This window comes from Astatotilapia calliptera, chromosome 23 (genome assembly GCF_964374335.1).
Source record: "Astatotilapia calliptera chromosome 23, fAstCal68.1, whole genome shotgun sequence".
NCBI classification, from domain to species: Eukaryota; Metazoa; Chordata; class Actinopteri; order Cichliformes; family Cichlidae; genus Astatotilapia; species Astatotilapia calliptera.
The window spans coordinates 39,693,692-39,718,103 of NC_137443.1; the positions used below are offsets into that span (position 1 = coordinate 39,693,692).

The 24,412-nt window shown below is 41.9% G+C and overlaps 1 protein-coding gene and 1 long non-coding RNA gene across 17 annotated transcripts in view; one reads left to right on the forward strand and one right to left on the reverse strand.

Annotated features, from left to right (window-relative positions):
• mbnl2 (muscleblind-like splicing regulator 2) overlaps positions 1-24,087 on the reverse strand; it is a 54,470-nt gene extending 30,383 nt beyond the window's left edge. For 11 of the 16 annotated variants that reach the window (XM_026159241.2, XM_080296898.1, XM_026159250.2 and 8 more), the window contains exons 1-2: positions 20,430-20,780; positions 13,082-13,996 (exon numbers count right to left, since the gene is read on the reverse strand). In XM_026159241.2, the coding sequence (XP_026015026.1) occupies positions 13,082-13,255 (174 nt within the window). In that variant the 5' untranslated portion in view covers positions 13,256-13,996; positions 20,430-20,780. Of the gene's footprint in view, positions 1-13,081; positions 13,997-15,352; positions 15,503-20,002; positions 20,024-20,429; positions 20,781-23,816 lie in introns of those variants that run through there. The other 5 variants (XM_080296897.1, XM_026159237.2, XM_080296896.1 and 2 more) reach the window with 5 other exon arrangements.
• Positions 3,704-4,861, forward strand: LOC145424092 (uncharacterized). The gene is made up of 2 exons (XR_013905048.1): positions 3,704-4,015; positions 4,491-4,861. It is a non-coding gene; the product is annotated as an uncharacterized LOC145424092 (long non-coding RNA).
• Positions 24,088-24,412: the final 325 nt, after the last annotated feature.

Sequence of the window (24,412 nt, forward strand, 5' to 3'; positions counted from 1 at the left end):
ATTCTTCGGAAGAAGAACCAGAAGGGCAAATAGTAAAACCAGAGTTTTCTTTGGCTAGGTCGATGATAAAACTGATGTTCTTAATGAAAGGAACACATGGTAAAGGGTGGCGATACCAGCAGAAAACATAGCTTGGGAGTGGCTGCGAAACAAAAAGGCCCGCATATTAGAGCGGTACTGGAAGCATTATCTATTGCCAGAAGTCTCGCCTGCACCGCAGGCAAAAAGTACTCACTACGCACCACTGACTTTGTTTTAAATGAAAATACCTCCTTGTCAATTCTGTTTTTCAGACAGAATTCAGAAAGCTGTAGAGTTGTTTGCAAGTGCCTCAGTTAATACAGTACCTTGCTAAAACACCAAATTAGATCCTGGGCACTAGAGCACTCATTTAATGTAGTAAAGTCTAAGATTTTTAACCAGCTAAATGATTGTTTTTTGTCTTTTTTATGGCTCAGAAGCATATTGTTTTCCACTCCACTGGGCAAAGTTTCCAGTCTATTACATCTTGTACACTATTTCTGTTGCAGTGCAAAAGAAGTACCCACACAAGCGTGTTGAAATAAATTGTGCGTAGCTATATCAGCAACTAACTTGGATATCTGTGTCACGCTTTCCAAAAGTCTGATTTTATATATTTACTACTGTGGAATCTAGATGTACATGTAGTGATAATTTAAGGTTTGAAAGTGTCTTCAAACGCAAGTTGTTTTTGTGTTTTCGTTCTATACACAACCAAAGGTGAATAAGAGCAACATCACTTGGTTGTTTGTTGGCCCTGGTGATGAGGCCACTGAGGCCTCTTCTCTCTCCTGTGGGCTGTGGAGGCTCTAATCCCATATGGAGATGATACAAACAGTCCTCATAAGTTTGAGAACACTGAGGAAGACAGAGTAGAAGAAGTGCTCATACCTGGTTAAAGTAATAGCTGCCCTTTGGTCAAAGAAATAAGATCAATAAACCACGGTAGTGACACAGTGACTCAGCCTTTGAGCTGCAGGGTGTGTTTTATCTTAAAATCGTCCGAACGAGGCAAACACATTGATCACGTTATTCACTTATGTCATCACCTTGTCCTTTTCCTGTTTTCTCCAAGGGAAGCTTTGACTTCCCTTGGAGAAAACAGGTCCAAAAGGAAGTGAAAGCAAACTGAATTCAGTGGCACTATGGAAATGCAAACAGGACCACATTAGAGAGCGGCAACAGTTTATTTATCAAATGCAAAATGTGCCTTTTTTGGTAAGATGGAAACAGGCATGAATCACAGGCGGTGTGCACCTGAGCCGTGCGGCTGTTAAACCTGACACTCTTCCTTCCATGCGTGTTTCGACAATTTGCGGTGCCAATTTATGCTCACCACTGTCACCACTACTCTTTCACTCTCACCCTCCTCTGTCTCCACCTTCATTCCCTCACCCACCATGGGTTGAGCCAACTCTGCGAGGGTGCGCTCTGCCAATTAGTGTCTCCCACCTGTCGCTGTGGGTCACTGGAGCAGGCATCTGCTGGGTGTGAAATTGGCCATCTCACTTTTGTCCATGAACTTTTCAAGCCCCCCCCCCCAGCTCCTTGTTGGCCCAAACATACAACCACCCACCCACAGGAACAGAAATGCTGCTATGACCTAAAGTTGACCTTTATGGTATGGCCACCCTCTGTGGTAGGGGAAAGGAGGCAAGAGAGTGATACAAATACAAATAATACCTCTAGCTTGGGTTTTAAATAGAACAGAAGGATGCATCCTGCCAAATATGTTTTAGTGCATCAAAGGAAACACAAAAGTTGCCATTCCTATTCTGCGTAGTGATATTGCACCATTCCCACAGGTCAAACTTAACACTCTGTGTGTACTTTGTGCTTTGAGTGCCGTTAGGAATGATATCCAAAACTACATAAATAGGACACAGGTGGAAGTAAACACGGCTCATCCTTTATTAACAAACATCAGTTTATTGTTGCTGTGGGAGTTCATAGCCAAGCCAAGAAAAGAAGCGTCGACAAAGCATCATTTGAGAACCAGTACTGGATCTGAATAAGCTGAGTATGACTATGTTTTCTTAGCTTTCCTTCTAATTACAAAGCTATAAAGGGGGCCTACTGTGCTTTTCCTATTATTCTGCCATATTTTACAATGATGGAGATTCAGAAAATGACTTTGCATATATACAGGTAACACCTGTGAGCCAAAAGCTCAGGCTTCAGACAGGATCTGTGTGTGAGGGGCAGCCAATCAGAAGATAGCTGGCTTAAAGGGAGGTTGTTTAGACAGTGACTGAACTAAGGAGCTGGTAAAAGATACATAAGGATGATTATGAACCGTGAACCATACAAAGCTACTGTAGTAGAGCCCAGCAATTAAAAACGTGGAGCGTAACAGGCTCAGTTTAAGCCTTTCATTCACTAATACAGGAGCCATTTACACTGACGCCAAGACTTTCATCTAGACAGGCTCTATCAAATTACTCCATCATAGAGCTGCTTTAGCCTGGCCTATTAAGCTTGATGCTCGAGAAAAAAACTAGACTGGCCTTGAATTAATAGTCTGCTCAACCTTGTGCCACTGACTGCAACAGCATACTGGTTTGGGCGATCGGCCATTTCAGACAAAGGCACAACCCCGCATGATCTCATCAGCCTAATTCAGTCCATATGCTAACTCAAAATAAGACAAGTGACTGTCTCTTTATTATGTGTGCCAGTACAAAGCACCAACTTTTTAAGTGCCATTTCTCAAAATGGGGGTCTCCATTTAGCTCATCAGTATCTGCAGCGCAGCAGCGCGCATTGGAAGGCTTCGACAAGTAATTATGGCAGATTCCACTTTTACTGCGCAGTCCGTCACTGCCACTCAATGAGCCTGAATAGGATATGAGTCAGAACACTTCTAAAATGGAGTTCACACAGGGCACACTCCATTGTCACTTCTCTTTTTCATATGCAAGCCCAGTGTCAATCACTGTCAGTGTAGCTTTTGGTGCTTACTTTATTAGCAAAATGACTTTTTTACAGTGACATACCGACATGTAGGCTTTTGAAGTTCGCAGCACTGACAAGTCTCCACAAGGGATTGGGATGTCATGGTAGGACTGGTTTACAACTGCCTCTGACACAGCCCAACAGTCATTTAAACCAAAAAAAAGGAAAAAAGAAGAGGTCCCCTAAAGATTGCCTTTATGTTGCCTCATTAGATGGAGCCAATTAAGGAGATCTTTGTCTAATTATAAAGACTGGCCCCTAGGAGACAGCTGGGCCTGTCTGTCTAACTGTTTGCAGCTCCCAAGGTGCGTCTGCCTACAAACTGAGGGTGGTTGGGTGGAAGCATCTTGAACTCCGTGCCTCTGTAAGCTTGTCCATTTACTTATCACCAGAGAATTAAAGAACCCCGAGGAAGCAGTCAACACATTCCCAGTGAAACGATTAATTTCAGTGTTTAAAATGGGCTACAGCCAACGCCATATGCTTCAGTACACTGGCAATACAGTGATCATACTGCGGCTACCACTAGGCATCGCTTGCCCTTCCAAAGGGAGGAAAAAAACACAGAAGGCTGAAGATAATGATTTTTTTTTCAAGCATGATATACAGTGCATTTTTAATCTAAGGTTAGGTTCCAGTGAATAAAGCAGGTAAATATGTGCTACCCTTAGAAAACCTGAGTCTGTCTCTCAGTGATGATGAAACTACGTATCAATAATTAATGGGGCTGATACTAAAGGTCAACCGCACAGCATGCCTCCTGCCTCACTCTGGCATAGATCTGCCTTCTGCTTTACTGCAGAGGTGCTCACAACAGCAACAACTACTGCAGCAGTAAGGGAGTTTGAGTCCAGCTGGCTTTGAAATCATCAAATGTGAGGATGCCATTGACTCTGCAGCACTGATTTAAGTTACCTTTTTTTTTTCCACAGGCAGAAAAAAAATAATGCAGAAAATGGAGTACTTTATCAGCACTGTGGGCAGCTGAGAGAGATGGAAAAAGAGGATGACTCAGAGGTAGTGGGTGGACTGAGACCAGGTGAGACACTGGTACAGCAGATGGGCAGATTTTCAGTGCTCAGTCGTTCCATCATGTTGCAGGCAGCTCATTGGATGAAGAACACCTACTATTCAATCTGACATTAAACAACAGTAATGCCATACATCTTTTTTTGCTTTTTTTAAAAGAGAAGACATAATAGAGTTCAAGATCAAAACTACAACCCCATTAGGTGATATAACAAAGGCTGCACATTAGCAGAATGGGAAGCAGAGAGTGCTGAATACTGGACATGTTTATCAGGCCTCATTATAGCACTGATTGGAGCGATGTAAAGCAGAGCCGCCTTGGTGTATTTTTGATAAAATAACACAGTTTTTCCTGACATTTACTTTAACAAAAGTAAATACTGCTTATTCTCATCTGTCTGACATCTGAAAACCCATAATTTCCACACAAAATTGCATGAAATATTGTCCGATGATTTTCATTTGGCTCCTTGTTTTATTTTTAGGTTGGCTGCCCACATGGAAAGGAAACATTTTCACCAAAAAATCCTGTTGCTAGAGCACAAGATTTGGAACCAACAGCGCCAACAGTATCCCAGCAATTGAGCTCTGATTTCTCAGAGCAGCAAACGAGAAATGTGGAGCTGATATTGTGGAGTTTTTCAGCTACAAATGGCAGACTCACACAAACAACAACGTTGAAGCACACTGACCAACACAAATGTGGGTCAAAGCGGTGGCCCAGTTAAAATATCGGCGTGTGTTGACTTTGCTGATCAACAGCAGTAGTGTGAAATTTTAACCTGAAATTTAATTTCAGCTAAAAAAACATGTAACATGTCAGAATAACATGAAATTTAAAAGACATGGAAGCGTTTTGGCTGCTCCAGATGTTTTTATTGCTATGCCATGCTCCTTCATAATACTAATTATAAAAGCATCTTGATCAGACTATCTTAGTCAGCACAAACCTTTTGTAACACAACAAGTAGAGATGTCAGTACATGTCATGTTGTTATGCCGATATCAGGTAACAACGCCGATAACAACTAATACTGACTGTTTAACATCAATGGATCCCCATGTAATATAATAATATAACACAGAAGACAACATTTGAACTTCTACAGTAGGGCTGGGCCATATTATACCGTTCACGGTAATACCGGTATAATGTTAGGCAACGATAGGAAAATGAAATATCGCGATAGAATGGGAGTAAAACGCGCATGCGCAGTGCCTTTGTTTTCATACGCACATGGCCGATTGTTGAGTGAAACAGATGAACCAGAATTGGTTTGTAAAAATGGTGCAACTTCCGTGATGTGGAACTGGTTTGGTGTTTGTCCGTCAGATACACGACAAAGCACATTTTTTTTGCAGAACATGCAAGCGGCCGTTGTTATTGTCATATTTGTCGGACTAAGATGCTCTTAAATCTGGGAGTAATCTGGGTCCTAAACTCCGTATACTTCAGGTCAAACAACACTGCAGCGTCACTTAGAGTTAAAAACTGTCTAAATTCTTTCATCTTTAATAAAACGATCAGCATTGCTGCTTTACCAGGTGTAACTATAAAGTTTAACTTCCAGGCATCCATGAAAACAAAAGTTATTACATTTAACGGAGTTAGAAGTTAGCAGGAAGCTAGCGGAAGTTAGCACGCTAGTTTCGCTAGTTACCTAAGCATGATATTGCATGTTCTGACTGAGAGATTTCTGAAAAAAATCAAACGTACAGCTCTGCTATCACTTCCAACATAAATGAAGACAGGAAACTAAACAGCAGTGACGTTTGTAGGGTTACTGAAGTTGGGCTAGCTAGTATATAATGATGTGCTACGTGATCGCTAGCGACACAGCTATGTTAGCATAACATAAACAGTGAAGCTGGAGGACGAACACTAACACTTTTCCACTTATAAAAGTTAACGTGAAGGTTCTTCATGGTTAGAGACAAATGCAATCGCATGGCAGGATGCTGTAAACGGACCAAACTTCAGTCAGGAGAACAACTGAGATAATCCATCCACAATACGAGGTTAGTCATTAATATACTGCAACAACATGGGAATAGAGCCGCTGCCAGAGAATTCAACATTAATGAATCAATGGTACAGAAGTGGAGGAAGCAAGAAGAATGAGTTTAATAAAGTTTGATTTATCTGACTGCTTTGTTTCGCTTAATGTGCCTTATAATCCCGTGCACCTTACGGTCCGAAAAATGCATACTGCACACTGCAGTTTAATGTTGCAAAGCACCTCTTTTTAACTTCAGTGGATATTATATATGGTTATGCTCAGGATATGTCAGCCCATTTCTACTGGAAATGCCTTTTGGTTAAACTTTCAGCAAGGAATTTGCATTTGCACTGTTACATTTTTATAAAGCTTTAATGTACATAAAAACCAGCTTCTTGTTTAAGTGAAAATAAATGGAAGGTTGTCTTTTTGCGCTAGTAATGTTGTGGAGTTGTATTTTGTCTCGCATCAATTATATCGTCGGTTATATCGTTATCGCAAATTTTCAAATATATATCGTGATAAATATTTTTGGCCATATCGCCCTGCTCTATTCTACAGGATGTAAACTATCAACCAAATTATAACACACAGTCTCAATGATCAACATATGACCTATAAATGTGACCAGATGTAAAACAGAATTTTCTACACTGCTCAAGGACTCCTTACAAATCCCACTATAACAGTGATCTATCACTGGGGTTTAATGGTGGGTAATATGCTTTCACATGCATAAACAAATGTTTTTGTGGTTCTTCTTTTAAACATTTCCAGCACACAGAGTGACCAGACTGACTAACTAGACCTGAGTAGGAAACAGAGATCTGATCAGACTTCCCTCTCCCTGACTCTTATCTCTATACCTTTGTAGATGTTTTCAGATAGACTGGGGCTGTGGAGGGGGTGAAATCACATGGATCAAATGAAATTTGGCATGGTTTGCACTGGCAAGATAGTGTGTGTGCATGCATTTGTCTGCCTACGAGGAGGCCTGTTTAAGGAACGGTAGCAGTGTGGGGTCTCCTAGGGGCTCATCAAAAGCATGCCGCATCCACTGCAGCCCCACATTAGGCTCAAGTCAGTGCCTCATTGTGTCTGGGTGAATGACCCTGGGGGGACACCAACTCCTGCTGCGCGGCATACATTCCCCTCCACATGTTTGCTCTGCCCAGGGTGTGGCCCAGTTCGGGAGGATTACACTGAGGAATGTAGCCGAGCCCATCTTTTAAAACAAGAGAGGAGAAGCAAACTGAGGCCACGGGCAGAAAGTTCATGTTCACTGAAGCTTCCCACAAAAATTCAAATGTACTGAGCTCAGAGGGGGGAAGCTATGGTTAAGTTACAGATCCATTAAACTTAAAAAGAGGTCTTTGGGCTGCATTAGTATTTATGTTTCAATGTCTGCTTTCTGTCTTGACAGGTTTATCTGGAGTAAGAAATTAAATCAAGGTAGTAGGCACACTTCTCTTGAATCCTAATAAGAGTTTTTGATAAGTGGCTTAAGTTTTTGCTCTACTTCCCTACCTGGTGAGATCTGTCGTTTACAGACAGGAAACAACCTTAAAGTCCCACCTTCACAGTTTTACTCTTGTATTTTTATTCTCTTAACCGTTCAAATATGAACACCTTCCCTTCTTCCCATGTTCCCTCGCTTCTTTATTTTCAGCCGTCCCACGCCCTCCGATAACACACTTACAGTGGAGCATGCTCTTTTAAAGCACAGTCCGGATTAAGGTGTTCTTACTAAGTGAGGGAAACCAGGGCGCTTCATCCCCATGGGGACTGTGGCGAGCTTGTGATACAAATGAGAAAACACTGCACACCTGAAAGTAGTAGCTCCTATTGTTTGTCCTGCTTCACTGCTTTCTTTTTGACGACTGCAACTTGACGAAACATGATCGCGCTCAGATGCAGCAGGCTACCCCCCACCCCCAGCCCCAACTCTCAGCCTACGGAAGCTCATTCAGGCGTGGTGGTCACCTGGTAAAATGTTACTGGTGCAAATAAGTGTGGGGGAGGAAATCTAAACAGACCGTGCTGTCAGGCATTCAGTCTGTTTTGTAAAGGCTTCAAAGTCTGCAAAGGCACCAGTGAAACTCTAAAATGGCTGTTAATTTTCTGCAGCTGATTATTATACATATGTGTCTTATGCTTTAACTTAGAATGAAAAAAACCCCATCCAGACATGTCAAATATAGTCAAACCTAACCACTGACGAAAGGCTGATGTCTAATGGTTGCACAGTCAATGTGACATCATCACATGACCGGCATGATTGCATTTACTCCATTAAGGTAGGTATTCTCATTCATTTACTACCCAAGCCCTCTCTTCCACTCATCTCTACCACCACCACCACTCTATGATGGTTTCCATGGTCACGGTGCAACAATTATCAAAGAGCTTAAAGGAAATGGCTTCAACCACAACACATCTCTGAAACTACTGGAGACACAGAGCTGCCTCTCTCGGTTTTCTATCATGTTTAGCTCGAATTATGTCAAAGTTGCAACGGAAGAAATTATGTAAACAGATTAAGACAAATCAAGGTTCAGATGACAGCACAGACTTAACGTTCTTGTTTTGACTTACTGATAGAACTATATCTCCATATTTATTTAGTTTAAAATAAGCTAGCTGTATGGAGGTAATTTGCTGCTGACATACAACAATTTGTATTCATATATGACATTTAAATGTCATGTTCTGTCTAGCAGCCACCAAACCTGTCTGAACTTGTTCCATTTGAATGTCATTTTCCTAATTCAGAAGATAAAACATAGACAAGATTGTTAACACCACTAACATATAGAATAGCCTTTTATTCTCATTCTACATGTACAACGAAATTGTGACTATCGCAAAGCAAGAGAACAAACATACTAAAACTATTTGGACAGTTATGGGAGCAGAGCTGGGCTATAATGGGCTCCATAGCCATGTTGGAAATCTGATATGTGGTTGAAAAAACAGTTGACATATCTGAAAAGTTCCCACTGCGAGGTCACCACTCCCAAACGTTCCTGTCAGGTCTCAATTGAAACGAATGATACTTTATAACCCCTCTCATGCACACCGACTAAATGTTAGTTCAGCTTTAGCTGGACAGGGATGAAGAAGCTTCTCCTATTTTGAGAGATGATAAATGTAGCATAGAAGGGCTGTTTCTAAAACCCACAGAGTAAAGCAGGGGACAAAAATAATCCCCTAGAAATTACACCATAGAAATGCTGAGAGCAGCACCGTGTGAGGGTGCTGCAAGCGTTATGATTGAGAAAGTAGGAAGTAAACGAGAAAGGAGTGATCCCTCACCATTATTTAACCCATGCAAAACTCTCTAACAGAAAATGCAAAACCAGATATTTCAGATAAAAGAAACATGCACGAGCGACTGTTTGACCACACTACGAAAGTCCCCCTCTAACGTAGACATGCATTTGCCGTAAAACCCATGATCTGGTGGCTTCACTGCTTGCTGGAGTTTCTTATTATTGGAAATCTAAAAAGCCACGCTGTTCTTTGGGTCTCTTGGGTAAAGACGGATCCCCACACAACAGCAATAAGTGAATTATGCTTTCAAATGCAATTTATATCCAGCAGAACTACAACGCCCAATTGTCCGCCAATTCTGCGAGGTATAACTTTCCACCTTAATTAAGCAGTCCTGCTGCATCATGTTTTAATTGAATTGCACCTTTTAGAAGCTGCATTATGAAAAAAAAATGACCAAAACAAGTCAGAGATCCCTGCAATTTACATATCACCATGTCCCAAGTCATTAGATTTAAAAAAACAAATGCTGTGCAGCCCAAAGTAAAATATCAGTAAGAAAATTAGGGCATAAGCGTTCATCCAAAATAAAATAAAAAGCAAATGCTTTTATTTTGGCAGAGAGCTGACAAGTTTAAGATAAAACTATGATGGTGCAGAGCCGCTGTGGTCACAGAAGTGTTTTTAGAAACTCAAAACAGCGACCATTCCTTGGAATGTTTGCCTACTGCTGCTCGACAAGCGCAGCAGCAGTGCTACACCTCCTTCTCTGCTCCTTTCCCAAGCACTACCATTTACGTGTTTATGAGAAAGACCGTTCTGATCGTTGGCCAAGTCATGCCTGGCAGCACCCAACCCTGGCATGATAACCCTATCGGATGAGAAGACCCAGGAAGATGATACGGGCATAATGGGGGTGAAAATCAGCCTGCAATGGACTGAAACACACTTCCTAATGCATAATAAAGCATTCATTCTCTTGTCACGAGGAAAGTCTTTGCGAGAGTGGGGGTGAGTTGGAGTTAAAAAGTACAGAGAATACTGTATTCTCCTTCTGTCAGTGGGCTGGATGGGGAAATTAGGGTTAGAAGGGGTGAAATTTTGTGTCTTTGTCTATACATTTAGCTTTTTAGTTGCATTAGGAGTTAAGCTGGGTTAAGGAGGCAGTCTTCAATGACAGCAGAAGATCGTAGATTAACAGGCTGCCAGACAAGTCCGGGCGGTAAATGTAAGAAATGCTACTGTTTTGCTAGAATACTGCAGTATAATGCAAGCCACTTATGGAAGGGAAAAAAGCCCATGTAGGGGAGAGATACCAGCAAAAAACTCTTATCCTGTGTCATGACCTTTAGATTTTAAATTTTTTTAAAAATTAAGAAACCCCCCAAGCAGCAAACCAGCACTTATATGGATCAGGATGGTGTAATAGCTGGCAACAAATACAACAACATCAACGGTGTGGGAGCAGACTTATCTATTTGTTATACTACCTGTCTATGGTTGTGAAGCTGTAGTTAGGCGTGCTTATCTTTTTTCTGGTCTAACGTATACAAAACACAAATTTGCATGGCATGAAGTAGAGCTGAGCCAGTAATGAAGCCACAATGAAGTTGTATGCTTGCGTAATAAAGTATACCATGCAGAAAAAAGAAAACATTTCACCTTATCTGGGGCAAATTTAGCAAACTTTTCAAGTTTTTGTTTACGTGATTTTATGCATGCAATCCTTAGGACCCATCCACTACTGATGTAAAAGTAATGGATATCTCCCCATATATTTAGGTAGCTTCAGAAACTGTCCCAGTAACTGTCAGGAGGTTTTGCTGTTAAGGAAAAAAAGGCTTACTTGTAGATGGCCTTTGGTCAGACCACAAAAAAACAAGAAAGAAAGAAAGAAAGAAGAAGAAGTCTGGTCGCTGTGGTCAGAAATCCCTTAAGGAAACAAATGGGAATCAGTCGAGGATGCTTGTAGTCCATACCTGAAAATGTTCTGGGTAGAAACTACCATCAAGATTGTGTATTATAACAGAAGTGATAACATAAAGGCATTTTTAAAGTATGTCAATAATGATAACTGAGAACAGGGTTTACAGCATAACTTGAGGCTTTGATATCCAGAAATCCTGAGTGCACATTGTACACATAGACTTTTCTTTTATTCTACAGCTTAAGCCACAGCTGAAGAATGAATTGCCAGATGACTGCCTCAAAGCCAGTGTTTACACAAAAAAATGTCACAGAGCACAGTCTAAACTAAACATAGTATGAGGTTGACTACTCAGGTCATTCTAGTTCCCCTTCAGCCAAGAATGCCAACTTGGAGTTATTAAGGAAATCATAGCGATTGCAGAGATTCCATATCAGGCTTAACCTTACTTGGTGCAACAACAAATCAGTTCTGATTAGAGTCAGCTGTTTGCTCATTAAACAATCACGGCATAAGAGCTCAGAAGATCTGGCAGCTGGGAAAGAATGTCACTCAGTGGCTGACTGTTAGCAATAACTTAGCCAAGGAAGGAGCTTGTAGCAACATAAAAGCAGCTTGTTTCTTTACAGTGTCAAATAAATAAAGACCATGAGAAACTTTGGAATGAAACTGACTTCTTACACATTTTGCAATGTGTTTCATGAAGGTTGCGATCAAGATTCAAAAATGTCCTCTACCATTATTTCACATTTTTAACATTCAGAGAAACGTGCCAATCTAGTAGAACCGCTTTTGGCACGGGCCTTAAAAAATGTGAAATGCACTCACCACACATTGCACTGTTCTAAATGTGAAATGCAGCTACAGTTTATACCTAAAACAAAGACAAACTCCTTACAGTTCTAGTGTTCTGCTCTAGTTTCTTTGGCTATTTATCATTGTCACATCTGTTTTTCAGTTCTTTTTTTCCCTGCACAGCCTGAAAATAATAAGGGTGCTCTCGGATCTTATTTGCACCATGAGGGGGGCATGTGTGAATCGACCTTGTTACGACTGGGTTGGCTTTAAAGTGTCTGGTGTTGAGCTAATTTAAGTGATGTTTTACTACTATGAAACTGTGCAGTAAAATCTGTTTCAAACGTACAAATTAAAACAATTTAACTTTTGATAAAGGGGAGGGAGCAAACAAATAAACTACAAGCCTTATTAAAGGGATAAACACTTCAACGTGGCTTTGAAGCTTCTAGTGGATTTTCCCTGAACAAAACGTGGTACAATGTAATGCCGCACATATTCAATCCATGTATTCAGGCTGACAAAAGCAGATTATCCGCATTTTGAAGATGTAATGCCTCTTCTTGGATCTGTGTGAACCAATATGACAAAACAAGCACTGACTGGTGTTTGTTGGTTGCATGTGACAGCTGACATGCATCCAGGAATAGAAGCCCTGGAGTGACTCAAGGCGATCAGATGCTCACCCACAAGTACTCATGATGGACAAGGCACAGTAATATTAGAAGAACTTCCCATGAAAAAAAAGAAAACGAATTGCACACACATGACAAAACCTCTGTGGCCTTTTCACTTCACAGGTCAGACTGGTCGGCTAACAGCAGCACAGCGTGGGGACATGACATGACGCGCTGAGCGCACAACCTACAACACGCTGACCATTTGAGAGCACAAAGCTGTAACATTTTGTGTCAGGTATTATACTGCTTCTGCAGAGATGTAATCCAAGTGCACAAATGTGTTTTATATCACACGGCAGATATAAACTAACAGTAATCACTTCTGTATGCCTGGGATTGACAGATAACAAATCAAGCAGCTCAAATTCTAGACGTCATGAACAGAAAACTGCAGTCCTTACCTTTAACGAGTCAAAGCAGGCGATCACTCTCCCATTCTCCACCTGGCAGCTTTTGGGTGGGTGGGCAAATTTGCATTCTTCATCACTGCGTGAACAAGTCCCGCGTTGAAACTGCCGGCACACTTCCAGGGTCAGCCATTTTGTGTCCCGTATGGAGGCAATGTTTAGAGCCATGTCAACAGCGCTGGCTGTAGAGCCGGGTTGCAGCAGAGCCACTAGGTTTAATGTGGAGGTTATCCTCTGAAGAGGAGCACTCCAGTTAAAAAAAAGAAACAAAAACAAAAATATCCCCAAAAAACAAAAGAACTAAGAAGCAGCAGAATGTGTAGCTATAAATGATCTGCTTCAGGTCAGTGGATCAGGCTTGTCCTTGCAGACAGGAACGTGGAGGTAATGGACTGGCAAAGTCTCTGTGACCTGAACATGGGACTACACTATTGCGCTATTGTGGAGTTTCTCAGTCAAACAGCTAGTTGTTTATCAATCAGTAAGTCTCAGGTGCGAACGTCTGGAAAGGCAGAGGGGGCATGCTCAGAGAAAAGCTTTAGTCGATGTACCCGTGTCCCCAAAATGTCCTCTGCGTGAGTGATGATATCTTTGCAAGGGGTGGATATCAGGGTTATTTTGAGGTACAATGGCACAGTTCAGGATAATACAAAGTTTGTGGCTTTTTATTGTTACCCTCTCTCTGAGCTTTGGCACGTTGGCCAGCTATGCAGCAGCTCCAGCAGCTCTTTACTTTTCCTTCACACAGATCACAGGTGAGGACAAATCAAGGGTCAGCGATCCTCACAGCCGAGCCGTGTGGCGTCACGATCGCAGAGGGCAAAAAAAAAAAAAATCTGGAGTTCTTCAGAAACACTCAGCGATCATCAAGTAGGGATGCTGTCTCACAAGGCACTTTCTGTCAGTGATCTAAAAGGGAGAAGTGAAAGAGAGAAAAGTAGAGACAAGAGACAAACAGAGTGAGGCTATTTTCACAGTGAGAAAATGGCTCGCTAATTATGACGGGAAACAATTTATCTAACAGGCTTCAGCAGGCGTTAACGGTGTTTGTTTTATGCGTGTCAATCTGAATTTGTGTGTGTACTGCCCCAGAGGAGTGCTAGCTCCAAAGGGGACAGGCCTGATAAACCAGAAAAAAAGGCAGTTAAAAGGTTATTCAGAAGCCATTTGAGTCTAAGTCCCACAGTCGCTGCTGTCCGCCTTTGTACGGGGTGACTGCAAGCCCAGTGGCTTTCCAACATATTGCATACAAAGTGGGGAATGGCAAAAGCCACTGTGCTATGAGACAGTGGACAAGAACGCAGAGTCAGAGCAGAGATAGAAAAAAGCCCCGGGGTCCAACCCGCCCTGTAGAGCCATGCACGGAGGGACGAGTTCAGCCAATAGAAAACCGCGCAGAGCAGCACTATTCCGGGCAGTCGTCCAGCAGCCGGAGAGGGACCGAGACAGATGCATATGCCAGTGCCAGACACGATTATGACGCTGCCCAGTGTCCAGCAATATTCACTGGTCTCCCACCATCCAAATTAGGTACTGGCTCATTGACGGCAGCCTGTCAATTTACATTCATTGGGGGGAGACGTGCGTCGGTGCGTCTGTGCTGCCTGTCTCATCCTGCAAAGACGCTGGTCCCTGTGTTTGGCTGTTGTCTAGGGACTGAGGAGGGACAATTGGTAGAGCAACAATATGAGGAAGTGACCTTTAGTTTGAGCATATGAAATCCATTACGGAGCTACTGCGCAAGGAGCTCTTTCATTGGCACATCTGGAAATATTTTTCTGCTAAATGCAGGCGGGTAAGGGGCTGAGGACACAGACTGAGGGAGGAGAAAGAGAAGGACTGTAAAAATATATAGAGTTCTGGTTAACAGATTACCCCACTGGAAAACATCTTGACCAATCTCACATGGCATATGAAAGGCTACACTTGTTAATGAAGGTTTGTGGGGAATTGTACACCCGTGTTCGCAGGGTTTGTCCCTGACAGGGAAGCAGCTGTCATACAGGTGTATGCTACTGGCAGATTCAGCACAGTATTTATTTTAATCTCTTGTCCACAAGACAGAGGTCTGAAGTAAGACGCACTTATCCTTTCTTCCTGGAATCTACTAAATTCTTCAGTTTGACATCCAAAATAAAAATTACATCTAAAAGTCCAAATGGAGAAGCCCATTTTTCTATAAGCTAATTGATTTTTTTGTTGTTTATTTCAGGCATATAGGAGGGCAGATTTTTTTTTAAGCTTCTCTTGAAATTACCCACCAACCTTTGTCTAGCTAATCTAATTGTCCCACTTCAGAGCTGATCATGTGAAATGAGATCAGAAGCTTCCTCGCCTGATCGTACTGACGCCCAGGCTTCACTCTCCAAGGTTGGATTTAATTTCACATCATCACCCCAGGGAAAGAGCCAATCACTGCAAAAGAGACAGTCAGGTAAGAATCATGTCAGATCTGACCTTTAACAATTAATCCCTTCTTATTTTTAGGAGCCATAAGAAGTGTGTGATCAAGCTAACCTACTTTGTCAGAGAGTGTAAAGGGATGATAGTGCCATTTCTCTGAGAAATGACTTACTTTGAAAGGTGCAGCAAGTTGTGCTGAAATAGTAGGGGAACACAACCACTAGTCATTTTCTATTTTTCTATTTAAAGCAGGGGTTTACAGCAATCAAAGTTTGGATGAAAAGAAACAGCCTGACAGAGTGGATAATGCTTGGTCAGGGTCATCTGAACACTCCGAGGTGTCTCAACAGGCAACATTCAAACAATGTTTGCCAAGAAAGATATTCAAAACGAATGGTGAGGACTAGAGATCCAAAGGAGACTTATGTGGGTGGTAATAAGACTAAAACGAAGGAAAAACAGAACATAAAGAAAAACAAAGAAAATCTGTTCTGATATTGTATAGAACTGTATGTTTATGTAGTATTACTGCTGTCAAAAACACAAAACAAAAAACAGAATAGAAAAAGTAAAGTAAATATCTTAATAATATCCAACATCCTGACTAAGAAGCATTTGGTAATAACAAAGACATGCCGGTTCCACCCTGCTTCCAAAGAGCCAATGAACAGCCAAACCTCAAAAGATATTGTGTTGTTGCATTGACATATGCACAGATTAGACTGTTTACGATAGTTTTAACTATGTTGTGGGAGATATATCGACGTGCTATATTGGTAAAAATTTAGGTAAGAGTACTTGGCTCATCTACAAATAGAAATTTAATCGGGTTTTCCATCAAGATTAAGCTCGTAACAAGAGCACTCAGAGAACTCCCCCTCAACAGTGTGACCTTGACCTTGACCCGATTTTTAAACTAAATTAAATCAGCTCAAGCTGTTATTGGTATATACCATCACACAAAATTAGCACATGATATCTTGAACACTGTGGACACTGAACTGATTACATATTTCCTCCCTTTGGGGGGGGGGGGATTAGAGTCTGTGGGGCCAATATATCTGTTGATATCAGCTATTTAACAGTATTATAACGGTATCTGCATTTATAACGGACAATAAATGAAAATTTGAAAAGTAAAGAAGAGATAGCAGAAACACCCTTCAACCATGTTTCAAATTATTGATTTGCATAATTTGTCCACAAGAGGGCAGTCTGCTACATCCCTGATGGCAGCACACATAATTACCTACACATAACAAATGTTAGGGAAAAACAGTTTATGTTTCTTGTTTCTGAAAGAAAAAAAACACAAGAAATAAACCATTTAGATTGGATTTTAACATCACCAAATATTAGTATTGCTCTTAAAAATCCTATATTGGTCAGGCTCTAGACAGAAACAGCAAAATAACTACCCCTTTATCTGGAGGGGTTGCTAAGATGGCAGCAAATTGCTGAGTTGCACTTACAGAGGTTTAGTCATTCATTTATATGCCAAATGTTTAGTAGACACATAAAAATTAATAATATATAACTTAATAAAGGAAATAATCAATAAAGCAGCCCTAGCAGTATTTTTAAACAGACACTACATGTGCTTCGTTAATGTAACCTTTTAAGAGATGGGATATCTAACTGTAAAGTGATGTAGCCATAAATGCTAGCTAGACACTCTTTAGCGGTGGCAACTGAGAACACTCTTATATCCCTAAAACATACCAAAGCCCCTGCTAGGAAGTAAACTGTTATCATGGGGGGTGAACCTCTTATCTGTGTCATATAATTACACCCGATCCTAAGAGCATGAGAAACTCAAGCACAGCAGAAATAAATTGCTTTGGAATAACTACTATTGAAAACTGTAGCTGAAGTCAGAGGCGGTGCACACACTGTAAATTTAGGCTACTTTGACAATCCTTAACAATGTGACTCTGACATATTTAAAACTGCCTTAGTTTGCTCATGCATTACATCAACATGCAGTATGACTTAGTTTACACTGAGCTCTGTAGTCACGCTTTGAGGACAATGCCAATGATATGAAAGGACGGAAGGGCAGATGGTCAGCAGGTAGGAAGAGCCACACAGCATGTTCTGACTACTGCTTTTCTGCATAGGATCACTACTAAACACTAAATCCTTTTAATACCATTTCAAGGTAAAATTTGCATTAGAAATGAGCCTTTCTGCAGATCCTCATGGCTGAACCAGGCATTGCTTCTGCAGATCTGTGGCCTTTCTGGGGCAGAAAATTGCACCGCGGCTTTTGTTCTGCAGAAATGAAGCCTCTCTGTGAAGGACTAGTATAATAACGTGGCTCCAACAACACAGAAATATAGTCTATTTCAATGTTACTGTAATGAAATCGATTAGCCATTATTTTATAGCTGATGCTTGCTGGCTAAAGTCCACTGTCCTGTTTCAGAAAGGCAGCATTTTAAATGACACTCAAACTAATAAACTCATACACATGCACATTAGTGTATATGTTAGGAATTTTTTTGTTCTGTAATTTTTTGCTCTGTAATTTTTTTTGCGATGTTGAAAGAAGACTTTGTCTCCTCTTTGTCCTGTACAAACAGTGGTCAGACAGGGTGACCTGATAAAGCAGGATAGAGATGTAAAGTAAAGCACCACAGTACTAGACTTTATGGATTACTGATGCTTACCAAGGCCAGCTGGCTGAAGCATTATCTTGGTCAGTCTGGTTAGTTGAACGAGAGTCAGAGGGACTGGGGTGTCTCGAGTGAAAGTCATGGGCTTGACCTCTGATTACCACGTATGTAACCCATTATTCTGGTATCTGTGCACACCGGCTGTGCTGGGCAATTTATCTTTAACCGCATGTATTTGTTTAGGGGAGATGATAAGCTACCTGGTTCCTACTGGTCATAAGCTTTGTGGAAACGTTTTCCATGGCACCAGCAAGGTGTTGCTACCAAAATAAAGTCAAAATACAAATGGCTGTGACAGATGAGCGCATGAGCAGGGAGCCTGAGTGGCTGAATTTCCATTTATTACCATTTTGTGCTGGCAAACTGCAATTGTATGGCCATTTGCATGGCCAAGAGGAACAAGTGGTCAATGTTTTTCAAGGCTGTGTAGAGAGGGCCTCATTGTAGAGGGGAAATAGGAAAATGTTCAGTTTCCAGTGAGTAATGGAAAACGAGTGAGGCTTTTAGTTAAGGTTTTATCAGAATGTTCTCTATTCCTAAAAAACCAAACCGAGACGTCAAGTATGACATCACCATCATGTTCCTTTTTGCAAAATCTTCCTTTGCATCTTCCAGTGGGGATCAAGAGCAGGGCTAGACCTTGTAGCCTAATTCGTATTTAATACCCTGGAGGCTCTGATGCTTATGAAATTGTCTTTGGCATAAGCTATGGATCCTTCAGTTCAATATCATCAAATGCCATTAGCAATAAGGATGGGCTCAGCAGAGGCTATACCCGGACTAAGCTACTGTTCGGAGGCAACGCAAGAAGCATTTCACAGAGTCAGCACATAGGTGTGTCCCATATCATAATAGCCTTAGCTAAACCAGAATGACCTGAATAGCCCTGCTTGTGGTATGGGACTGGCCACTTGTTATCCGTGATCCTTTTCATAACTGGATGTATTTTCTATGTTTTTATAACCACTTAATTGAAAACAGGCAGGAGAAAGTTTCAGTAGATTTGATCGATCTTGACTCCTGCACTCAGTAAATGGATTTGTTTTCGTGTTGAAGTGAACCTGTCCTCTACCTAGTTAGCTACAAGGACTCAGGCAAGTCAACTAATTATAGTGCAGCTGGCAGCCGGAGATGAACACTGCTGTTGAGATAAATATGATGATTAACAGGACGTCCAGTCCCACTCCATTTAGTGAAACCAACACAAAGTGCACCTACTGCAAATGGAGCCAAGTTAAAATCTTACTTGAGCACTTGAAAACATAAGAGCTCAATGATTCAGCAAACTTGCCCTTGTATCACAGATCAGTTGAAAAAGCTCTGTTATGCAGAGGATGTCTGTAAACTCTACCAAGCACTAAATCCTTTTAATATTAGCTCGAGGTAGAATTTACATTAGTGTCAGAGAGCGGGGATTTCTAGCTGACAAAGTCTTGCAGTAAGGACATGTCTGAGATTAAGACCCCATTATTTTCTCATCAGGAAGGGCTGGACTGATGTTCCATTTTAGAAAACACCCACTTCCCCTTGATCTACAGCCAGACGCATGACACCACTCTAGCCTTTTCCATGCAGGCAGTAATGTCCACTGCTTGGCTGCCACCGGCCGAGCGTCTATTGCAAGGCTAAATGTAGACAGACAGCGGTAAGCTGAAGACACGTCAACCGTGCCCCATCTCACTCAGAGGTTAATTATGAACTGTGCCTTATTAGAACTGCGAACTTCCAGCTCATTTGAGCCATCGGCTATTTGTGTCCACAACACCGGCCTGTGCTCTTAACAAACAACCTTTGCCTTGGGAAATTTGCGCAAGAGTCACGAGGAAAAACTTACACAAAGTGAACAGCGACAGGACAGATGCCACACAACAGGAAAGTTTTTCTCGAGGCAGTGAAAAATATACAGCCCATGTGGCAAAAAAGGAGCTCTTGACATTTGTACTGAGGAAGGGGCAAGTCAACCGCTGTGATAATGCCTCTCCCGCAGGAGCTGAAAAAGAGAAAGTCCATTAACGGGGCTGGAAACTGCAATGAGGACAGTTGCTGCGTGGCTGCAAGCTCCCAGTGCTCCTACGCATTTATCCCACTCTGTCTGCATTTTCTTCCCTTTTCCTTGTTTTTAAGCATTACACTCTTTTCTCTCACACAGATAAAACATTCCCTCTGGTCCCTCCCCACCCAGACTGGTATGCAGCGCACTGCAGCAAAACTCCTGAAAAGAAAAAGGAAAAAAGCCAGCCAATCTGTCGGCTCTTTCCCACCTCCTTTCACCGGGGGTCCCGTAGCTCTGTGTCTGTCTGTCTGTCTGCTGTCCCAAACGCAGGACGCTCCCGGTGCTTCTGTGACGCGGAGCTACAGCGCAGCTCTCCCCTCAGCCTCAGCGACAGGAGTTAATGACCATGTGTTCTGCTGTCATTCCTCGCGAGCTCTTGACTGCTTCTGCCGGAGGTCCATGCCTAGACAGGGATTTTTCTATCAGTATCTCTCTCTCTCTCTTCCCCAAGCTGCCGAGCAAGCGAGCGAGGCAGGCAGGCAGGCAGGCGGGCAAGCAGGCAGGCAGGAAGCAAAGAGTGTCTACTCCAACTATCTGGCTGAAACACTTCCAGCCAACCCCTCCAACACCCCTAAAGCCAGCCCCTTCCTGCCCACCAGCCTGTGGCAAAGACCTGCCCCTTACCATGTTCAGCCAATGAAACAGCAGCTACTGCAAATCTGTGTCTCTCCATTGGAAGAGCACAGACTAAGTGATGGGGTGAAAACTGCTTTACAGTATAACAACCCCTGAATGCTGATCTGAAAAGGTATTTCCCCAATTTCACACCCTGCTTAACCAACTATCACAATATTTATTTCTTGTCTATTCTGGTGATAATATTCAAAATGAAATCATCATTAACTGAACTGCATTTAATAGAATATAGATAAATATACATGTTTGATGTAATTAAAGTGTAGCTGCAGATCCATGCTGAATATCACGTCCATCGCCATCATCACCCCAGGTAACAGGATCACTACATTTCTTCCCTCGCCCCCTCTCTCCTCTACCTCCCATCAGCATCTGTCCTCTGAACTCATTTGCGACATCAACCAGACAGTCAGACAACTCTCTCCTCTGCTCTTAATCACCTAATTCTATCCCCCGCCCCACCTTGTCTCTTTATCCCTACCTGCATGTTTTTCTACATTTCTATAAGCTATCTTTCAAGCTCTATTTCAATCCAATTCCTGAGTTCGCTGGACTGGAAAATTACACAGTAATGAACATTTCTGTTATTGTTATTGCATCAGAATTAGCTTCGAGAAAAGGGAAAGGGGAAAAATAACATGACGGCGGCTGGTATTGGAAGGTCCCTTCCACCCAGCTGATGACATGCTGGCTGGCATCATATGAGCCGTGAAACTGGAGCGTCACAGAACTGATGAGTCAGAGATCCAGCTTCATGACTTTTCGATCCAGATTCAATAGAACAGCTGTACTGTCTGTCTCTCTCTCTCTTTCGCTTGCCGTCCATCCGTCTCTCCCTCTCTCTCTCCCGCTCTCTCTCCCTCACATACAAAGGTTGTGGATGACGCGGCAGCCTGGGTGTTTCGTTGACATCAATGAGGATAAAAATGCTTTACAGTTCCACAAGAAACAAACCTATCAGCTGTGTGATTAGGCTTTGACAGTTGATGCTCCACAAGCGAAACATTTGTCAAAATGTTGTGAGAAGATAGAGGCTCGGGGTGATTAATCCCATTCGGCATGAAAAAGTGTCTACTTCAGCAAATGATGCCGAACACTGACGTCATCTTAGGGATCAGGGCACCTGTAGGTAAATGACACAGACAAGCGCTCTGCCGCTGCATGAGGCACGGGCTGGGAGGCGGGGCTATGTCATCCTTTGTTGAAAGAAAAAGTGCCACCTTACACCATCAGTGAAAGTAGTTTCACTACTACCGTGTACACAATACCAAGCGATCATTTTAATGATCCTAGACGGTGAACATTAGTTATGACCTGAATATTGAATGTAAAAAGCAAAAAGCAACTTCCACGGATGAATGAAGCTTATCAATCTCTAATTTGCCTGCAGCCAACTTCTCAATAACCCTCACTGAATAACTGTCAATAACTGCATAACAAGCCAAGCCACTGCTAATTTCCACTGGCAGACCTCAGATAGCCTACCTCCTAAATAGATTTGTCCGACAGGAAAACAAACAAAAGCCTGGCAGCCAAACAAGCCGAGCTACTTCCTTCCCGCATGGTATCCCCTCCCCTCTTATTATCCCTGTCCTGTTTGACCCCAAACAGCTTGGCTCACTCACACACAACCAGATTTAGGATTCTGCGGCCCAAAGCAGCTTCATATTCAAATATAATAGGGGAATAATCTGAAACAATGGCTAATAGAAAATGAAAACAGTGATGGGTTAAGACTGTGTTTGAAATACTCTCCCTCAGCACAGAACACTGTCTGTGCTTTTTCTGTTAGTTACATGCGACAGAGAGAGAAAGAGGGAAAAAAAGGGCTCAGAAATAGGGCAGTGAAGACAGATCAATGAAAAGGCAGCTGTCCTTTTCTATTATTAGCTGTAATCAAATATCAAGCAGGAAAGAGTTGTGCTTCCTTCCATTTGAAGCCCATTCTGATAAGTCTGTCAAATGCAGAGTCTGCATTAAAATATAGAAGAGCTTAATGGATGCAAGGGTCAACCAGGGCTTTTTTTAAAATAAAATACACACCAACAAAGCCATTCAAGTATATTTCATTCTCACTGAACTCATACTTTCTGGAAATTAATCTAACATTTGTTTTATCCTTTTCAACATTATTGAGCAAATGTTACATTCCTTATTATACAAAGCTCATTTTCCACCAATTACACTGTGCTGTTGAATGTCATGTCTTACTTGAGCTTTAATAACCACGACATATTCCATCCAAATGGCAAACCAAGGTCTGGTTTCCATATGAAAATAAAGACACTGGTGCAATGCTCTTCTGTGCTGCTGCTTTGCATGTTCACAGGGATTAATAATTGTAAATAACCGATCAGAAGGTATTAACCTTAAATGTGTAAAGGCTCTAATTTGAAAAAGCTGCAATGGCTAAAAGTTTGTCTCCACTCATGCCTCATCAGTCCTTTACTTTTCCTTTAAATCGAACAATCCATTAATCCAAGTAGCAGCTAATTTATCTCAAAATGCAGAAGTTCATTGAATACTGAAAAAAACGCACCGTTAATGACAGCTCAACAAACTCACCTGCAGAATTAATAATAAATGAGTTGTTATTAAATCTATTCCCAGTGGGCTTCGTTAGGTCATTTCCCACTTCATAATGCAACATAAAGCACTGGACTGAACACTTTTCGGATACACAGGGAGCACGAAGGTGCAGCATCTGTGGATTTGAGTTATATTATATTATATTTTACTTACGAGCTTTCAGCTGTTTTTATTAGCTATTTGGGCACAGATTGGCGGCTAGCCCTACAAAACAGCCTTCCGTGAATTATTTTTATGATGGTGGAGTAATATTAGCCACCTCTGCTGTTCCAAGAAGTCTCTACATTTACCATAACGCCACACCGTGTGAAGTAGCATCAGAGTCGAGGTGTGCTAACACTACCTGCTAAGCTAACTACCTGATGCTTACCTGATGACGAACCTGTCACATCCAGCTGCACTTCAGCCGCTACCAACGGTTTCTCGAGAGCGCTGTTTCGGTTGATATGGGACTCACGGTTCGGCACAGGACGGCAGAAACGTTCTTCGACTAACACTTGCCTCTATTTGCGTTCCGCAGCAAACTTTTTCGCTTTCAAAACAGATGTCAGTGAAAGTAAGCTATCAGTCGCTACACGCTAGCTCGCTAACTACTTTTAAGGCTAGGGCAGGAAGCAACAAGCGATTTTGACAGTTCGAGGAAATGTTGAGTGTGCTTCCCTCAGGGGGGGTTACTACTATGGTGTAAACGTTAATAGAGTATTTATTATCAAATGTTTGAGCCACTGTAGATGCTACTGAAAGAAAAACACTTTTCGGTTAGAGTGAAGTGTTACATGTATTCCGTTTTACCATTGAATTCTACTTCTATTCGATAGAGAAGATAGCCCGCTCACCCTAACAGTAAATATGGTACAATCCAGAGTGAGCAAGGGAAGGGGTGGGGGTGGCTGTTACCTAGGAAACAACAGTGAATCTCCCTCGGGTAAAAAATGTGGCCACTGATTTATGAACCAGTGCCTGTCT